At 34.3% G+C, this 18,129-nt stretch overlaps 3 protein-coding genes across 4 annotated transcripts; 2 read left to right on the top strand and 1 right to left on the bottom strand.

Moving 5' to 3' along the window:
• Positions 1-986: 986 nt before the first annotated feature.
• On the top strand, positions 987-6,770 carry LOC108219751 (mitochondrial import receptor subunit TOM40-1). Its single transcript, XM_017393258.2, has 11 exons — positions 987-1,230; positions 2,277-2,358; positions 2,469-2,571; positions 2,665-2,760; positions 2,848-2,898; positions 3,050-3,115; positions 4,127-4,228; positions 4,827-4,895; positions 4,967-5,050; positions 5,805-5,900; positions 6,440-6,770. The coding sequence occupies exons 1-11, from the start codon at positions 1,125-1,127 to the stop codon at positions 6,494-6,496; spliced, it is 912 nt and encodes a 303-aa protein (XP_017248747.1). The 5' UTR covers positions 987-1,124; the 3' UTR covers positions 6,497-6,770.
• Positions 6,771-8,920: 2,150 nt separating this feature from the next.
• Positions 8,921-11,813, top strand: LOC108224121 (CBS domain-containing protein CBSX3, mitochondrial). The gene is made up of 6 exons (XM_017398686.2): positions 8,921-9,284; positions 9,957-10,224; positions 10,363-10,444; positions 11,048-11,121; positions 11,267-11,327; positions 11,481-11,813. The coding sequence occupies exons 2-6, from the start codon at positions 9,958-9,960 to the stop codon at positions 11,621-11,623; spliced, it is 627 nt and encodes a 208-aa protein (XP_017254175.1). The 5' UTR covers positions 8,921-9,284; position 9,957; the 3' UTR covers positions 11,624-11,813.
• A 1,192-nt stretch (positions 11,814-13,005) lies between these two features.
• On the bottom strand, positions 13,006-17,268 carry LOC108223944 (ubiquitin carboxyl-terminal hydrolase 2). Of its 2 annotated transcripts, none has more exons than XM_017398422.2 (6): positions 17,129-17,268; positions 16,756-16,802; positions 15,829-15,875; positions 14,895-14,941; positions 14,700-14,802; positions 13,006-13,945 (listed from the first exon to the last, which is right to left on the bottom strand). In XM_017398422.2, the coding sequence occupies exons 2-6, from the start codon at positions 16,784-16,786 to the stop codon at positions 13,169-13,171; spliced, it is 1,005 nt and encodes a 334-aa protein (XP_017253911.1). In that variant the 5' UTR covers positions 16,787-16,802; positions 17,129-17,268; the 3' UTR covers positions 13,006-13,168. The 2 variants fall into 2 exon arrangements, with proteins under 2 accessions (XP_017253911.1, XP_063950694.1); XM_064094624.1 differs by lacking the exon at positions 17,129-17,268 and adding an exon at positions 16,930-17,004.
• Between the last annotated feature and the right edge of the window lie 861 nt (positions 17,269-18,129).

The raw sequence follows: 18,129 nt of genomic DNA, 5'->3' as shown, positions 1-18,129 counted from the left end.
GGATAAGGGAAGCTCTTAGTTGGATTAAAGACAAAGCTTGGATAAATGTAATTCTGGAAACTGATTGTCTGACTGCAACTCAGGCAATTCGCTGCTCTTCAGTCAATCTTTCATACCTTGGAAGAGTGATAGATGAGTGCAAGAATCTTCTCTCTGAATTAGATAACCGTAAGGTGATTCTAAAATTTGTTAAACGATCCGCGAACAACGTGGCTCACTTCATAGCGAGACATAGTAGTTCAATAGCTGATCGTAGTTGGAATGGGGAAAATGTCCCCTCTGAATTTATTCATGTACTCTTGAACGATTTGAAAGTTTGAATGCAAGTTTAACTTTTTCGGCAAAAAAAAAATAATCTGAATAAATCTGATGAATATATGCTTATCTCTGTTTAAAATGATATTGTTTTGATTTTTGACCTCTAACTAGTAAATTTATCATATATAAGAATTGATTCATTTTTATTTGTTAAGTATTGATATTATAATAAATAGATTTCGGGATTTAAAAGAACACAATTTCCTGTTTTGATTTCGCTAAGATAAAAAAAGGTCCTATTTTAATTTAAATATAAGTTATTTTATATTTTCATTTTGTATGATATGTCATAATATTTTTTTAAAATTAGTCTTCATTATATTTGAGGTATTGTTTCATCCTTATTGCATATGACAAGATGTCAACACTCTTATCAAATCAAGATCCATTATTGTGTTGCAGATAACATCAATAAATTTTTGCCAAAAAATATGTTAACATCTGTATGATAATTTTAAAAACAGTTTTTAACTCAAAAGTTATTTTTACAAATCGGATATAAATGTAACTATCGACAAAACCCTGCATATTTTTTAATAAATTTATCGCAATAAAATCAAAATTCAACAAAAACCGAATTCAGAAAACACAAATTTGTTGAAGCAAGACCCAAGAGTCCAAGACCCGACCCGTTAGAGCTACCTACCCTAGGGGTTTTTGAGTGGTTTGGGGAAGGGTTTTTCTTTTTTCTGTTCTCTGTCCCCCGTTTATTAGTAACACTTCATTAGTTCATTTTCTTCTCAATACAAACCCTCACTCCCTAGCCGCACCGGGGAAGCAAGTTCAATTCGACCTCGATTATCGCAATGGCATCTCTGGTACCTCCGCCCACCCCAAAGCCGGCCGAGAAAGTCGATTACATGAACTTGCCTTGTCCCATTCCTTACGAAGAGATTCATCGCGAGGCTCTCAGTTAGTTTCTTTATTAATCAATCCAATTCGATGTTATTTGTTGATTTCGATGTTTGATTTGGTGTTTTGTATCTGGTTGATGATTTGTGTGTATTTATGCTCAATGCTGACGGGGTTTGTCAAGTTTGTGGTGTTATGTTTACTTGATTTGTGTTGGGCGATTTTGATTGGGGATTTGTGTTGAGGGTTTGGTGAGATGATTGAGTTTGTAGATCTGTGACTGTTACGATAGTGTAATTATGTTAAGGCGGTATTTTTTTACTTAAATGATAACTGGATAAGTAATTAAACCCAGCATTTTTAATGAATACGCAAAGCAAGATATTGTGGTTTTGAATTAAACAGGTGCCATGAACTGTGGTACTGAGTTTGTGGTGATTATGGGCTAGGGTAGAGGGGTGGTAGTATGATTTTAGAACCGCTGGGATTATGCTTGGAGGTTCCGGGTTGGTCGGCATTTCTGCTCTGTATAATGTATTCCTGAAAGTGTGATGTCAGCTTACTTAGTGCGGGTGCTGATTGAATCTACACCGGTGGCAGTTCTAAGCTCTAGCTGCCTCAATAATATTTTACAAACCATCTTACTTAGAATAGTTGCATTATTTTTTTTGTGAAAAAATATCAATAATTTTCAACACTGTGTGTGACTTAACATTTTTTTCATGATTTCACAAGGGTTCGAATATATTACTTTCAGAGGGTCTTAACACTTAGCAGGTTAGAGACCCCTTTGTGTAGTGATGAGATGTGCGTATCTTTTGCCTTCTAATGCTCTACCTTTGAGGAAGACATGTATATGTTTGGTTTTTTCGCATGCCAACCAAATCTAGCTCTGAGGTTATATGGTTCGTAAACTTTGTTTTGAAAGCACATGTTCATATCTAATTGTGACATTATCTGTGTTTTTACAATTCATTTGATATATGCTAGTAAAGAATATGGCTAATGGGCTAATGGCATCATTATTGCATACTTGGTTTGTTTTGTTTGTACTAACCTTTGCGTTCATTTTCTAATCTCTTTCCTCTTTTAAACTTTATTTGCAGTGTCCTTAAAGCCAGAAGTTTTTGAGGGATTCCGTTTTGATTTCAATAAAGGATTGAACCAAAACTTCTCGCTCAGTCACAGGTACTTGCACACCCAATTGATCTTCTCAAGTTCGCTCAAAATTGCCCTTCCCATCTTGTCAGATTGTCACTGCTCTTGTTAATAATAGCCTTCTTAATCTTATTCACTAGCGTGTTCATGGGACCTACTGAAGTCCCTTCTCAAAGTAACGACACAGTAATTAAAGTTCCTACCTCTCACTACGAGTTTGGTGCCAACTTTATAGACCCAAAAGTATGTATTCACTACTGATTTCATTGTATCATTTTTTCTTGTAAGCAAAGTTTAACTGTTACTGCATCCATCGTTGTGTTACTTGTGTAACAGTTAATGCTTATCGGGAGGGTGTTGACAGACGGGAGGGTCAATGCAAGATTGAAGTGTGATTTGTCTGAGAATCTCACGTTGAAGGGAAATGCTCAAGTATAAGTTTGTAAATTTCTGTGTTTTGCTGACTGCAGATTTCAACTTAAGTGAGAAACTTGAATAATTACTTTTCTTTCCTTCCAGCTTACAAGGGAGCCACACATGTCACATGGGATGGCGACTTTTGATTACAAGGTGCATATATATGTTTATTAGTTCCTCAGTACATTTTTCACAAGATGGTTGTTGGTAACTGCTGATGAAGTTGTTTACTTGTTTATACAGTTTATATAATCGTTTTAACTTTATGCAAGTCCTATATCTTCACATTTTCTTGTTTATACAGGGTCGTGACTTCAGGAGTCAGTTTCAACTCGGAAATGGTACTCTGCTTGGAGCCAGTTACATTCAGGTAAATGACAGTGCCTCTTCCTTACAAATATGGAGTTACATAATACATATTTATTTTGATTTACTTAACTTTTTTAAACCTTTTTTTTTTGCTGTACTTTGCTCTTGATAAATTTTCATTTATGGATATATTGGAAGACTATCATCTGCGCACGGGTTAATAGGCAAAAAGATCATTGAACTCATTGTCAACTTGCAATTGGGTCACTGAACTCAAAAAGCTTGCAAATGGATCACAGAACTAGATTTAACTTGCATTCAACTCACTCAACTAATAAAAACTTGCATTTAGGTCATTGCGCCATTAAGTATCCGTTGACTTTAACGGAATCCTTTAAAAAAATTTAAAATATTTAAGAACTTTGAAAAAAAAAACTTTGATTTTTTTTTTATGGTTTTTAAAAAATTACTCCCTCTGTCCCATTTAATTCTATACGTTTATTTTTCACTACTCGACACGCACTTCAATGCTCATATAAAATATAGTTTTATAACTTATTTTTAAAATTTTCGTTTCCTGAATAAAAATATAACATTCAAACTTTTATTTAGGAAAAAAAATCTTAAAAATAAGTTATAGAACTATACTTTACAGGAGCATTAAAGTCCGTGCCGCGTCCCCGTCCCCCAATGTATACAACTCAGGGGGACGGAGGAAGTACATATCTTTAAAGTTTTTTCAAAATTTTCAGATTTTTTTTAAGTTTTCAGAAATTTTTAAAAAAAACAAAATTTTACTTTTTTCCGATTTTTTTTTAACGGATTCCGTTAAAGTCAACTGAAAATCTGATACTTAACGGTGCAGTGACCTAAATGCAAGTTTTTATTAGTTCAGTGAGTTGACTGCAAGTTAAATCTAGTTCTTTGATCCATTTGCAAGTTTTTTAAGTTCAGTGACCCAATTGCAAGTTGGCCATGAGTTCAATGATCTTTTTGCCTATTAACCCCATCTGCACGCATCACTCATTTTTATCTTCTTTTCAGCTAACCATGTTAATGCTCTCATGTGCAGAGCTTGACTCCTCATTTGTCAATGGGTGGTGAAGTATTCTGGGCCGGTCAGGCTCGCAAGTCTGGGGTTGGTTATGCTGCACGATATAACACAGATAAGATGGTACATGTTTTTCCAACATTACATTACAGTTTTGTGTGTAGTACCTGTTTCAGGCAGTTATGAACTTTTGGTTAAGGGTCAACTATTTAAAATCTTGCTGCTTTTTGCTGATTGAAGCCTTGTTGAGGTTCGAAAACCTCGTTGTTTTACTGGCCCCAGCTATTGTGTATTCACAGTGTTTCTCAAATGAATGTTGACATATCTTATGTAATCTTAAATGTTGATTAATAAACATCACTTTTGTAACTTGCTGGGGCTGAAATCCGGGCCGGTCCAGCCATTTTGGAGGCCTCAAGAAAAATTTATATTGAGGGCTTTTTTTAATCATTCACCACTTAAATTTGTATGGTTTTTAAACCATATTCCCTCACATCTTTTTATTCAATACTATCATGATGGGTACAAAAGATTAGAAGGTTTTTTGAATTTTTTTATACTAAAATCATAATCATTATAAATATGAAATGATTGATTTTGGGGCTTTCTAAAAGGGGTCCTCAAGCCATTGCTTAACTGGCTTAATGGATGGACCAACCCTGGCTGAAGTGGACAGTCATTTATGGTGAAGGAAGATTTCAGTGTCTTCTATTATGTGCAGGTTGCCACAGCGCAAGTTGCCAGTACTGGGATGGTTGCTTTGAGCTATGTTCAAAAACTATCTGAAAAGGTATGTTTCTAGCTTTTATAAATTGAATTGTAAGTATCAATGTTGCTGTTTATATCTGTTTTTTTATGCAGGTTTCTCTAGCAACAGACTTCATGTACAACTACATGTCTAGAGACGTCACTGCAAGTTTTGGTTATGATTATATTCTCCGTCAGGTGATTTCTTATTGTTTGTTATCGCATGGCTGTGCATGTTTAGGGAATCATTCGTTCTGGGGACATTTGAAATATATGACATTGCAGTACATATTACATTGTAATGTTTATATATAATGTGTATAACATGTTATGTGTGTAGCCTCAGATGACTATATTTATATCCATAACTTTGTAATTTATCATGTCTCATATTTACAGACAATATTTATGTGGTCTGGCTGTAACATGAGTTTGGTTATCCATGGTTGACTGTCTTTGAGTGGTGTTCATTCAATGTTTTTAGTCTCCATCTCATGCAAGAAACTTGTGGTGCTCTAGTTTACTATATATCTATATCTGAATGTGTATCTATGTATCCCATTGAGCACATTTTTCTGTTAGTGAATCTGTGAATGCATCAATGGCCAACTCTGGCCATAAAATTCCTCTGTAAATAGACAGATCATTTGTCAAGTACGTGACTCTTAATGTACAAATGAGAAGTTACTTGCACTATCCATACAAATTTAGAGTAATATCAATCCAGCTTCTTCCTGGCATACATAGCAACCCTAGTGGGTCTAACATAAATGATGTCATAATTGCTTGCTCATTATTGAAATTAACTTACAAATACATATTTTGTTTCTTATTAGTTTTCAAAGAGTATTACGGTATAAACAATTATAAAATTATTTCTATATACCACCCTCATTTTCTTGGTATGATTTTTTGTTCATCATTTTAACTTTGTTCCTTGTCTCTATGACAGTGTCGTCTTAGAGGGAAGATCGACTCCAATGGTTGTGCATCTGCTTTTCTGGAAGAACGTTTAAATATGGGTCTTAATTTTATACTTTCAGCAGAGGTTAGTGTTGGTATTTCGGTTGATGTCTTTTAATTTTTATCGATTAATAAAATCCAGTTTGGGGTCCATTTTGCAATCCCAGAAACAGTTTCGATGTATTTAACCATGTTGGGAGAGCATAAGTGGAGGTTTGAAGAAAAGATGAGAAGTTTATAGCCACTTTTTCTATAGTGTGTTCTAACTTTTAGTAGATAAAACTGTGCATTGGAGGTAGTATGAGCAATTGGGTAATATCAGAAAGATCCCGCAGAACTTACAACTGATCCCTGTAAAAGCTGCATGTTTGGTGCTGTTATTTTGTTCTATGTAGTTGTGACTTGTGAGGACATAGGAAAATACTATATATTATGACATGACCCTGTCTTTGTTGTTAAGAGTGTCCTTGACAAGCATTTGAAGTTCATGTTCCCGGAGGGAGTAATTAAAAGATGTCAGAATGCATATGTGTTTCTTGCTCCGTATCTATTTATTTATTTATTTATTGTCATTATGTGATGTTTGATGTCAATTTTAACTAGTTTCCATTGTATGCCTTGCAGTTAGATCACATGAAGAAAGACTACAAGTTTGGTTTTGGTTTAACTGTAGGAGAATAGACATCCTGTTATATTCTTTAGGTCAGCTTCAAGCTTTGTTGCTACAAGCAGCTCAGCCGGCGTCGGAGTTGATTTTGATTTATGATTTTATCTACTAGAGGAAGGTTGAAGGGTTTTTCTTGTACTCATTATGTGACAATATTTTTGTGGAGTGAGTTCAGTTACTGACCATAGTCTTCGCATCCTTCATGGTTTTACTTTTCAAATATGGAGCTTCCGTTGCCATATAAAGTTGTAGAGTTTTTTTATAATGGAAACCTAAAAATTACTGCGACCACATTTGTTACAAATAAATTACCATGTATGTGAGACCGACCTTCTGTGTGCTGAAGAGCTCCAGATTCTTGTTTTGGCCTCATCTTTTGACAGCTTAATGATTTAATCGTGTTTGTTCTATATTATGTGAAATTGGCAACATGATACCTGGCTGAAGGACTTACCAGACATGGAATATTTTGGTTGAGAATAAATTACTATATGCTATACTAGCATATATTCATGTGGCAAAAAGTGTAAGATGCTTTGGCGTATTGATGTGTTATTGAAGAATGTATCGGTCATCAAATTGTATAAGCTCTGCGTGCTTGGAAATTGGAATATGGTAGAAGCAGAATTGGTATATGAATTTATTTTCTTCAATTCTGAATTTCTTGATATATTCACATAATTTGTCGAAATTCTGGGTGTATCTGCATATTGGCATGCATGAGCATATTATAAAAATCACCAACTACTTTAAAGAATTCATCAATTTATTGATTATATTCTGATTTGACTAAAAATATTATAAATCATGAATTAGCAAGGCATGCCATTGAATTAGTTCTGATATTTACGGTCATGCCTGTATCTGTGAATTGGGAGGATAATTTCTTTGATTATTAATCGAAGGGGGCAGTCTACTTGTCTGTGAGACTGTGACATAAATAGACAATTGAAACTGCTGTGAATGTGATCACATCAGTGGGAGAATTAAGTGTATCTGGCTCAACTAATATAATACTCCCTTCGTCCCACTGAGTTATATATATCGGAGGACGGGGACGCGGCACGGACTTTATTGCTCCTGTAAAGTATAGTAATATAATTTATTTTTAAGATTTTTTTATTCTGAATAAAAGTTTGAATATTATATTTTTATTCAGAAAAAAAAATTTTAAAACTAAACTATAGAACTATATATTATCAGAGTGTTGAAGTAGTGAAAAAGAAACGTATAGAATTAAACGAGACAGAAAGAGCACGAAAAAGAGAGTTGGGTAACGGAGAGGCATCAATGATGCATGCCCAGTGACAAATGATGGGCCCCGCTAAAATTGTCATAACTGTTATTTATCTCATAAATTATGATGGTGTGGCAGAATAATAAATTCACAGGATAATGGGTGAACGGTAGACTTTTGTATGAGTAATGGGATATGTATGAGAGTGGAAGATGAGTCATCATCGTTAACTACAACTTGTCCTTTTTTAAGTATTTTCTTGTAAATTACTACTCCCTCTGTCCCAGTCAATTGTATACGTTTCTTTTTCACTGCTCGACACGCTTTTTAAGGCTCTTATAAAACATAGTTCCACAACTTATTTTTAATGTTTTCTTTTTTTGTATAAAAATATAAATGTTATACTTTTATACAAAAAAAGAAAATCTTAAAAATAATTTACAGAACTATACTATATTGAAGCATTAAAGTCCGTGCCGCGTCCCCGTCCCCCAATGTATACTATTGACTGGGACGGAGGGAGTAGTAAAGTTCACAGGATTCCTGCTCCTTTTAGACCGACTTCGTAGATCTCACTCTACCTTATCCACAACTCACCCTCTCTCTCGAGCTCCTACCATGTTACTCTTTGTATTAGGCAAATGTATTTCATAACTATTGTCATTAATAGTGATGCTTATATATATGAATGAATAAAGTATTCACTAGAAAATACAACTATGCTCAAAATATTATATAATCAATTGAATATCAATTATCCATTTAGTTGATTAAATATAACTTTTTATGTCTAAAATAATTGCACATTTATCAATAAATTAAAAATAAAATATTTGTTATTGGTCGTGATCATTTCCAAGTTTGTACCGGTGTAGCTTAAATATAAGATAAATTCATAAATTTATTGTTAAAAGAAGCTACACTTCTTTTTATTATAAAAACATCAATCGTATAGGATGGCTGATTATAAATTAAAAATGATGATAATTTTATTTAGTAATATTTTTTCAGTATCTAGTCGCTAATTTAGGCCGTTACAAAAATTTAAAATATATATAATATTTACGATGAATTTTATATCATAAACCGTGAGCACTGTTCTTATCTAAATTAATAATGCCATTCCCAATTTGAAGCGCCTGCATCAGCTGACAGGGCTTACTGGCTTTATAAAATGAAATAGTATTAAAGTGGCAGCATCAATTGATGTTAGCATGAAAATCCTCAAAATTCAGAAAAATATTCTTTTCTTTTGTATTAATTAAATTATTTTTTTTTTTTGTCTTTCCTCCGTGTTAGCTAGATTAAAGAAAATCTTACAAATTATTATTTCCTACGTATTTGTGCTGGGAGAGCGTAATCAGCGCCTAATACAAGTACTTTGAGTATATTTTGTTTAGTATATTGGAACAGAAAGTGTAAGTATACATTTGGCTTAGCTTCTCACTTATTGGCGATAAAACTTGAAACTCAACTGGTTGGCCACCTTGTTTTTCTTTAAGCTCTCTCTGTCTGCAACAAGTGTGGGTGCGCGCGCGACTTCTTTCACTCAGATCTCTCATCAGGTAATCTAGCTTATCCCCTTTCTGCTTTCTTCATTTTTGTATATTCACTATGCTTGTGTGTGAGAGAGGGAGAGGGAGAGAGAGAGTGGAGGGAGAGGGAGAGAGAGAGAGATCATATTATAAAGAAAAAGGGTAATTTTTGTTCATAGTTTTTGGCATACTAGAGAAGTATCTGAGACTGAGAATCATTAGTTGTTGATGTTAATTTTATTTTTTTTAAAGAAGAAGGGTAATTACCAATTACACTCACTCACGTATGCTAGTTAAGTAGTAAAGTAATGTTTTAGTTACCAGATTAGATTGTGACTAACTTCACAAGGAGTGATCTTGATGTATTTTTGCACTGAACCTTATTTTCTTGCCTCCTTGACTCAGCAAGTACAGATCTTTGACTTGGATTGTTAGCTTATCATTTGTTTTCTTTTTGATAGTTTTCACTTTTAATTGTTATCTGGTAGTCTGAGTTTGTTTATTTGTTATGTAGGATTATATATTTCATGACTACTTTAATATTACAGATCTCTGAGGAAAATTGCATTGGGTTGTCCTTTAATTTTTTGTTTAAAAAATGATTGTATTTTGAGGATATGTAGCTTAATTTTTCTCGAGCAATATCCATTAGGTGAAATAGGCAGCAATTGTATTCTATACACTGATTAGATCTTGTTTCAGAATGGCTGCAATGCGAGGAGGTTTCCGATCAATCTTATCAAATGGAAGTATCCTCAAGAATGCAGTTCTGCAACGTGTCCGTTTGGGAAATCCAGTTCTGCGACCTCTTCTGTTTTCACGACACGAGTCAGTGTCATCTGCCCGTATAGAAGAGCATGGTTTTGAGAGCACCACGATTTCAGACATTTTGAAAAATAAGGGCAAAAGTAATGATGGCTCCTGGCTTTGGTGCACCACCGATGACTCTGTATATGATGCTGTGAAGTCGGTATGTATCTTTGTGCTTCACTTATTCAGTTGCTGCAGCTTAGTTGGGCACAAAGTTTGTGGTCATTTTTATCCTAATTTCGTAATGGGCAGTAATATGATAGCTTGATTAATTGTCAATATATAATGTCGTTTGCAGATGACTCAGCACAATGTTGGAGCCTTGGTAGTCGTACGACCTGGGGAGCAAAATGCAGTTGCTGGAATCATCACAGAAAGAGGTACCAGAAGACACAAGCTTATGTTTCTTATACCCCTTTATGCCGCTTTATCTAATCACGTACTTTCAATTAAAACATACTGCTGTTTTTTAGCAACAAAAAAGAAAAGACTGCTGTATTTCTGGTTTAGGCATTGATATGTGCATGTATGCCAAGGCAGCACAAGGACATGTTATTTCTGGATGCACCTTACTCTGCAGCATTTTTGTTTTACCGTCATCATATACATAAATTATGTAAATAAAAGTTTGCTTTCTCTATCCAACGCTAATTTAAGAATAGAAGCCTTTGTAGGATGATGCAGTGATTGCTTAGAGGTTAGATTGCTATAGTTTCTGTCTTTGCTATTTCAGTAATATCTTATGGAAGCCCCAATATTTGATACTCCGTATATTATTTGAGTTTTATCTCCTGTGATGTTGTTGAGCACTCTAAATATCACCCGAGCTGTTTGTATCATTCACCCAAAACTCTTATCGTAATGCTGCTCCAGTGAGATCATTACAAATTACCCAGCTGATTGCATATGTGTCTCACTCTCACATATAAGCCTTCATTTGCAGTTTACTGATTGTATTACATTCTTTAATGTTATTGTTTCAGATTATCTGAGGAAAATTATAGTTCAGGGAAGATCATCCAAGTCCACCAAGGTTGGGGATATTATGACTGAAGAGGTATTTATTAGTTGTGTCTAATTGCAAATAACAATATTATAAATTAAGTCTCAAACTTTAATATGAGTTTCTATCATGTTGTGGCTGTAGTCATCCCGAGTAATTGCTAATTCATAACTATACTTGCCTTGCTTGGTTATTGCAGAACAAGCTTATCACTGTCACCCCTTCCACCAAAGTCCTGAAGGCAATGCAACTGATGACAGGTATAAGATCTTGCACTTTCGTACTAAAAATAGAATGAAGTAATAACTCATGTGTATACATTATCAAAATCGGTATCAGAATTGGTAGTTTAAAACGCTTCCCTTGAGAAGTAAAAGGCACTGTTATACTTAAGATACTTTTATCATTGGCAGATAACCGCATCAGGCACATCCCAGTAGTTGATGACAAAGGAATGATCGGAATGGTATCCATTGGAGACGTGGTTCGTGCTGTGGTGAGCGAGCATCGGGATGAGCTGAACCGCTTGAATGCGTTTATTCATGGAGGTTACTAGATGATGACGACAATGATGATGTTGACCAAGTTGCTCGAGTAGTACTTACTGTTTGGAAGCAGTAATCCCTGTAAATATTGTTTGTTGCAATGTTGCACTTTTCACTTTGGGATGTCATTTCATGACTGTTCTAGAAACCTGGACTCCCAATGGCTAATAATGAGCACTCTGATGCTGTTTGAACTGCTCACTTTCACTTGTTTGTTGCATGTTTACTTCTGTTCTTACCAGATGTTCTCCCTGTCCGATCCCAGGGAATTGGGAACTTTTGCTGGTAAGGAACGGTTTTTAAAAATTATAGAAAAATTTACATTGGCTAGCCTCCATTGTGGAAACAACTATTATGAGGTGAAAATGAATTCGAACAGCTCCAACTCTTAATAATGAGACTTGAGAACTTTAATTTAGATCTATTCTTTTGATATAATACATTACAGCATCTAGCGTTGGCTATAATCGTTGGCTAAATTGGATCTGTAAGACATTATGTAAAATTTGCTGAACCTGTAAGACATTTTGCTTCAATGGTGCTGGCTATATTGGTTGGCTATAATTTAAAAATAGTATGTTATTAATATTTTAAATTGTTAAAATAGATTATATATCAGTTCAATATGGTAATAAATGATGTACAATTTTCCTACAGATTTTCTTACAGACCTGTAGAGGTTCGACAAATTTAGCTATCCATAGGAGGTTGGCTAAATTTATAGACAACGGGTGAGCATGGTTGGAGTTGAGTTTTTGGAACTGTTAGGCTAAATTTTTTTATTTTAAATATGCCAACTCACCTTTTAGTCAAGGGGTTTAGATGGTTGTAGATGCTCTTAGTAGAGGATCTTTTAATATAGATAAAAATAAATTTTTTAAAAAAATATATATATCTCTTTAGACAAAAAGTAATTACTTTGTCTCAGTAATTTCTTTACACTTTCATTTTTTGGATGTGTCATACGATTCAAAACTCACCAAAAATAGTCGATCAAATCCCAATGCTTCCCTGCTTTTCTTTACATTTCACGCAAATTTTACTGTACTACTATCTGTCGTTTATACCTTTGTAAACAATCATTTATTATAAACTTTTATAAACACAGGATTTGGCAAATTTTACTAATTATAATTTCAAACGAGTTCATGTTCAGTGCATAAACCAATGCTTGTCCAGCAAAAGAATAATATAAATATACATATTTTATAAGAATAATTTTTTGTTATATGATATTCTTATATTCAAACATATTGTACATTTTAACACGCAACTGCTCTCACTTTTAACCTATAAAAAGGAAGAACTTTCAATTTTTATCCATGACACTGATTTCAGTTCTTTCTTCCGTTTTAAAGCATTAATCGAAAGCGCAACGCAAGTTGTGAGCACATTACATCAAATTCCAGACTATATCCCTAGGGATAATCTGCCATAAACCAGAATCCTAAGATGAAATGAAAGCAATCATGCAAATCATGTATCTAGTACATAAGTCTGAAGTTTACAGGCAACAAAAAACGTAAAAGCTTTTTGAGCTGGGTAGGAAATTTTCTTCATTTAGGAGCATTTGCTTTCTGCTTAGCTTTTTCAATGAGAGGTCTCAGCTGCTTCTTTTCAGCCAGAATCTTGAGAAAGTTGAACAAAAATGGAATGTAGTTATGTTTTCGGCGAATGTTTTCAGTTCTCCACTTGTTAAATTTCTCCTCCTCTATCAAGATCTTCTCTGTGGCATTCTCAATCCCAGTATTTACTTCAGAGAGCGATTTGTTCAGCGCTTCTACATTGCTGCTATCAACCAGTCTCTCAGACTGTAGTGTAGCCAACTGCTGGAGAAGTCGCTCCCTCTTCCTTTGAAGCTCTTTAAGTTCAACAGTATACATCTCTTTCCTGTTCTTTATCACAGCAAGAAGATTGAATCTAATCTCGTTTTGGGAATACCGCTCAATGCGTTCCTGAATTATGGGTTGCACCATCTTCAACCAATCAATATTACCTTGCCCACCAGAGCACTGCCCCAGACTAATAGGTCCCTCTTTTAAACCATCAAGCTCGTATAACACACCATCTACTGGAATATAGCTTATAAAATGATACACGTCGTCATCTTTGCTAGCAACTTTCTGCTCGTCCGGAACAAAAGGCTCAGGTCTTGCAAAACTATTGTGAGCTGTACGAATTGGTTCACTATTATTGATAGCCAAACCTTTTAGCTCAGGTGGAAAGTTTTTTGTGAATTCTTTTAACTTGGTCAATTCTGGGCCAATATCAACATCTGGGCAGTTCATTAGGATAGAAAGAATAGCTTGGGTTGCGCAGGCATTATTAATAACCTGCACAATTTTCGGAAAACATTAGACGAGTTCACTTTGTTAATTTGCTGTCCTTCAATCAGTGTTATTAAATGCGATATGCACAGAAGCGCAAAGGCCCCCTGAAGCATAAGCGCAACGCGCAATGAGAGATGCGTGGATGCATCGAAGACATATAAATATACATATATAAATGATATATAAGTAGAATATTGTTAATTTATAGATAAGAAGACATTTAATTGATAAAGCAACCAAATTCATCATCATTTAGATACAAAGTAGAACAATTTAAAGTCAGAGTAGCAAAGAGTTCCAAAGTTAGTCCATTGTTCTTCTTCTTCGTCATTAATATTCACAAAATCATCATCTTCGCTAATATAATTCGGATCCTCAAAAACTTCTTCTTCATCAACCTCAAGTCATGTGTATATAAAACATTTGTATGTATAAATATAAGTGTATACAAGATATGTGTATCTTATATATGTGTATCTATATACAAGAATCATAAACGAAGATGAGTTTAATCTTTGTCTCTTATTCAATATCTCTCGTTTTTGTATGTATATCTGCTTTGTATTTATTAGTGTCACACGCTTATCTTGCGCTTTTGAACTATGCCTAAGAGCTCGATGCGCATAAAAGCGAGCGAATCACTGAAGGCAAAGCGATGCGTTTCAGGTGCGCATCGCATCGCATCTCGCATAACGTGCACATATGCGCGCTTTTAGTAACACTGCCCTTCAATGGTATTCATATAAATAAAACTGACCTGGCTAGCAAAGAAGAGGTTGGGATTTGGATCCTTAATTACAAGACGATCATCCTTCTCGCCCGCACGCCATTTGAAAAGGAATATCAGTCCATAAACTGGCCTGTATATAATAGTCAGTTTAGTTTCAGATGTACCCTGTGCTACATGTAAACTTGTGTACTCATCAAGGTATATTTTAGGTGAAGACCTTACCTTAAAGAATTCAGAGAATCGATATCCAGTGAATACAATTCCTCAACCTGCTCAAGCATTAAACATTATATACGTGAAGGAAGAAGAACGTATTTGTACAAAGTGGCAACAGAAGATAAGAGGAACAATCTATATTACAATTTCCAATAAAGTTATAATACAATATGATGATGATGTGAATCCAGTCAATTATGATTCATGAAATGGACAATGCATCAAAACTAGCTAGTGTGCCCTTCATCAGATTCATTAGTGAAGTTAATAGTATAAAGAGGATGTGAATTATACTGACAATGCTACATTCAAAAAAGGATAGCAAGTTAAGTCAGCAAATCACACAGCTTGACAAGACTTTTTTAGTAACAATCAAGTGCAATTATAATAGGTGTAAATTGGTTTACCTTAGCTTACTGCCACGGAATACAAATATGCAGATAGTTCTAACTTATAAGTTTGGTTGGTTTTTCTAATTTTACTTTATAAGAGGCAGTTTGAATATAAAGAAAAAAAATTTGATTATTTTTTCCCAACAAAGATAACATCGAGGAAAAAAAGATAAGAAACTAGGCCTTTGTAAGCCAACAAACCGTTACTAGACGGCCAAGATAATAAAATTGAGACAATATATGTTCTGTCCTAAATTTTGCAAGATCCCCACTTGTTATCAAAAATTTTAAAGCACATCCAGATCTAAATAATCAGTTCACTAATAATTGATCTGTTTCAGTACAATCTAACTGAACACCCGGAAGTCAGAATTTCAGAATGTCTACAATTAGTACCAACACGTTTCTGTTAGGTATTAACATGTCAGTCTTAGGAGGATACAAGTCTCACCTCAACAAAGTTAAAAAATTTCACATGGCATACTATGGCAATGCCACTGATCTCACCAAAAGAAACATAATTTTATAAGCAAATTATTAGCCAATACCTGCACTCCTTTGACTTGCATCTGTTGTATAAGTTCAGTAAACACACCTGGAATGCAAGCCACCCATCTCCGTTAAGATAAGACACAACCCCAAAACAAATAACACATGTAACATATAACAGCTAATATGCAGAATATGAGCTTTATAGTTCTGGAGGAGAATATGATAATCTTCTCTCTGACACACAGAGAAGCTGAGCAATTAGATGGAAATATAGTTAAAGAGATGTCTGCCGAAACATTGTATATAAGCAATATCAATTTTTAAGACTGGTAAATTAGTCAAAGAAGACAGTCCATCCACTCTGCGGCATTAAATTTCTTTGTTTATCTTGCACAATGTAAATAGAAGTTCATCGAAAATGTCCCCCAAGAAATGGGAAGATTTAGCATTCAAAGGTCCCAATAGAGCTCTGACACAAAGTAAATCAAATCAGTGATCTCTAATGCAGATGAAAAATACCAAAACATATCCTAACAAAGGCTTAACTACATAAATTTTAACAAACCATCATTCATTATAGGAATGGGGCTGAAACATTAGCTTGTTTCATTAGACGTGCAAAAAGATAAGGTTTTGTTTCTTAAGAGTAAATATCTTTAACTGAATGCTAATCAAATTCCTAATTAAACAATGCTATATTCTAGTCCATGTAATACAATAAGTTTAAGTGGCATCATATCCTTTTTCATTCCCTTTCCTTAGATGCTCATAACCCCAAAAATTATGATACCCAGACAGCCAGAAAAAAAAACATGTGCACGAGTTACCGGAGTGCTAATTGTGACATCATCTAATGGCAATTTGGAGACGAGGTGCATATCAATTAAACGAGAGCTATTAACTGTCTAATTAACTTCGAAAAACTCTATTTAAAATGTCTTTAGAATTATACTATCTTGGCAACAAGATTAGGAATAGCATACCTGGATCGGACTCAATAGTACACCAAGACATGATGATAATTTAAGTGCTGCAACCAAATAAATAAATTCATATTAAGTACATAAGCTAAACAATTGAGCTTTACAGATAACGACTAACTGTATAATAAAGATAATTTAAGAGCTCAAACATATTAATAAAAATCAATACTTTACACCAGAAATCAAAATCAGTGATGCACGGTTCGCGGTTCGCCTTATGGGTCCGCGAACCAGATTGGATTCGGGTCGAGGTCGACCCGATTCCCTGTGGTTCGCGCTCCGGCTCGGCAAATCCGGCGAACCGGTGCAATTCCGACGAACAATGTGAAAATATTATCAAGAAGAGAAAATTAAGTGGTGTAGACGAACTGACCAAGTGAAGACGATGAAGAAACAGCCCCTTTTGCTCTGTATTCTACCCGCTTGCTTGCTTCGATTTCTAACCTAACGTAAATCTTGTATGGGCTGATTTTATATGACAGAAAGAGAAAGAGAAATGGGCCTGGGAGGAGGAACTTGATGGGCTTAAGTCTTAACCAGGAGAGTCCCAACTAAAAATGTTTCACAACCAAAAAAGCTATTATTTCTAATAAAGATTTTGCAGCATCCTCCACTTTAATAACAGCAAGCTTCCGTCAATAATGAATTTTCTAAGTAATCTTCGAATATTTCTGAGTGTTGGGAGATTTTATAAGCAGAAAAGGATGCAGAGATTTGTTCTCGAATCCATAATACTAGATAGCTTCCGTAACGCTATTATGTAACACTATTATGAGTGTTCTTGAGTTCACTGTCAAAAAAACTCATTAACTTTTGTTAATTAACCAAAAACGTTTTTTACTAACAAATTTAACCAACAAACTTTTCAAAATAATGCAAAAAAAGAGGTTAATTGACTAATCATGACTAATGACAACTGATGTGGCAAACCAAGATAATCCATGTGGCACGGAAGATTAATTAAACTAGCTAATTTGTCAAAATAACCAATAAACAACCTGATATTGTCAAAAAAAAATCTATCCAATTTTTTTCATTCAAAATAACTGAGTACGAGCATAATTACAATACAACAAATTCTATTGCATGCTATATATTCATAAAATAAAATTAATAAGACAAAATTCATAAATTTTTTGAATCATCGAGACATAAAAATCATAAATTCATTTCAATCATTTGAACATAAAATCCACAAATTCCTTCAAATCATTCAGATTTGAATCAAAAATTTATCATTAGGACAATTTTTTTATCTTTAGATATAAAGATAAAAATGTGATGTTTCAGGTGATAATCAACAAATCAAACATTCTACTAATTGGGCTGTGAAGCTGGAGGACCATCTTCCGATGAAATTGGCAGAATTCGAAA

Source organism: Daucus carota, chromosome 5, assembly GCF_001625215.2.
Source record: "Daucus carota subsp. sativus chromosome 5, DH1 v3.0, whole genome shotgun sequence".
Lineage (NCBI taxonomy): Eukaryota > Viridiplantae > Streptophyta > Magnoliopsida > Apiales > Apiaceae > Daucus > Daucus carota.
The sequence above is the reverse complement of the archived record's forward strand: the minus strand, read 5'-3'. Positions and strand labels throughout refer to the sequence as shown.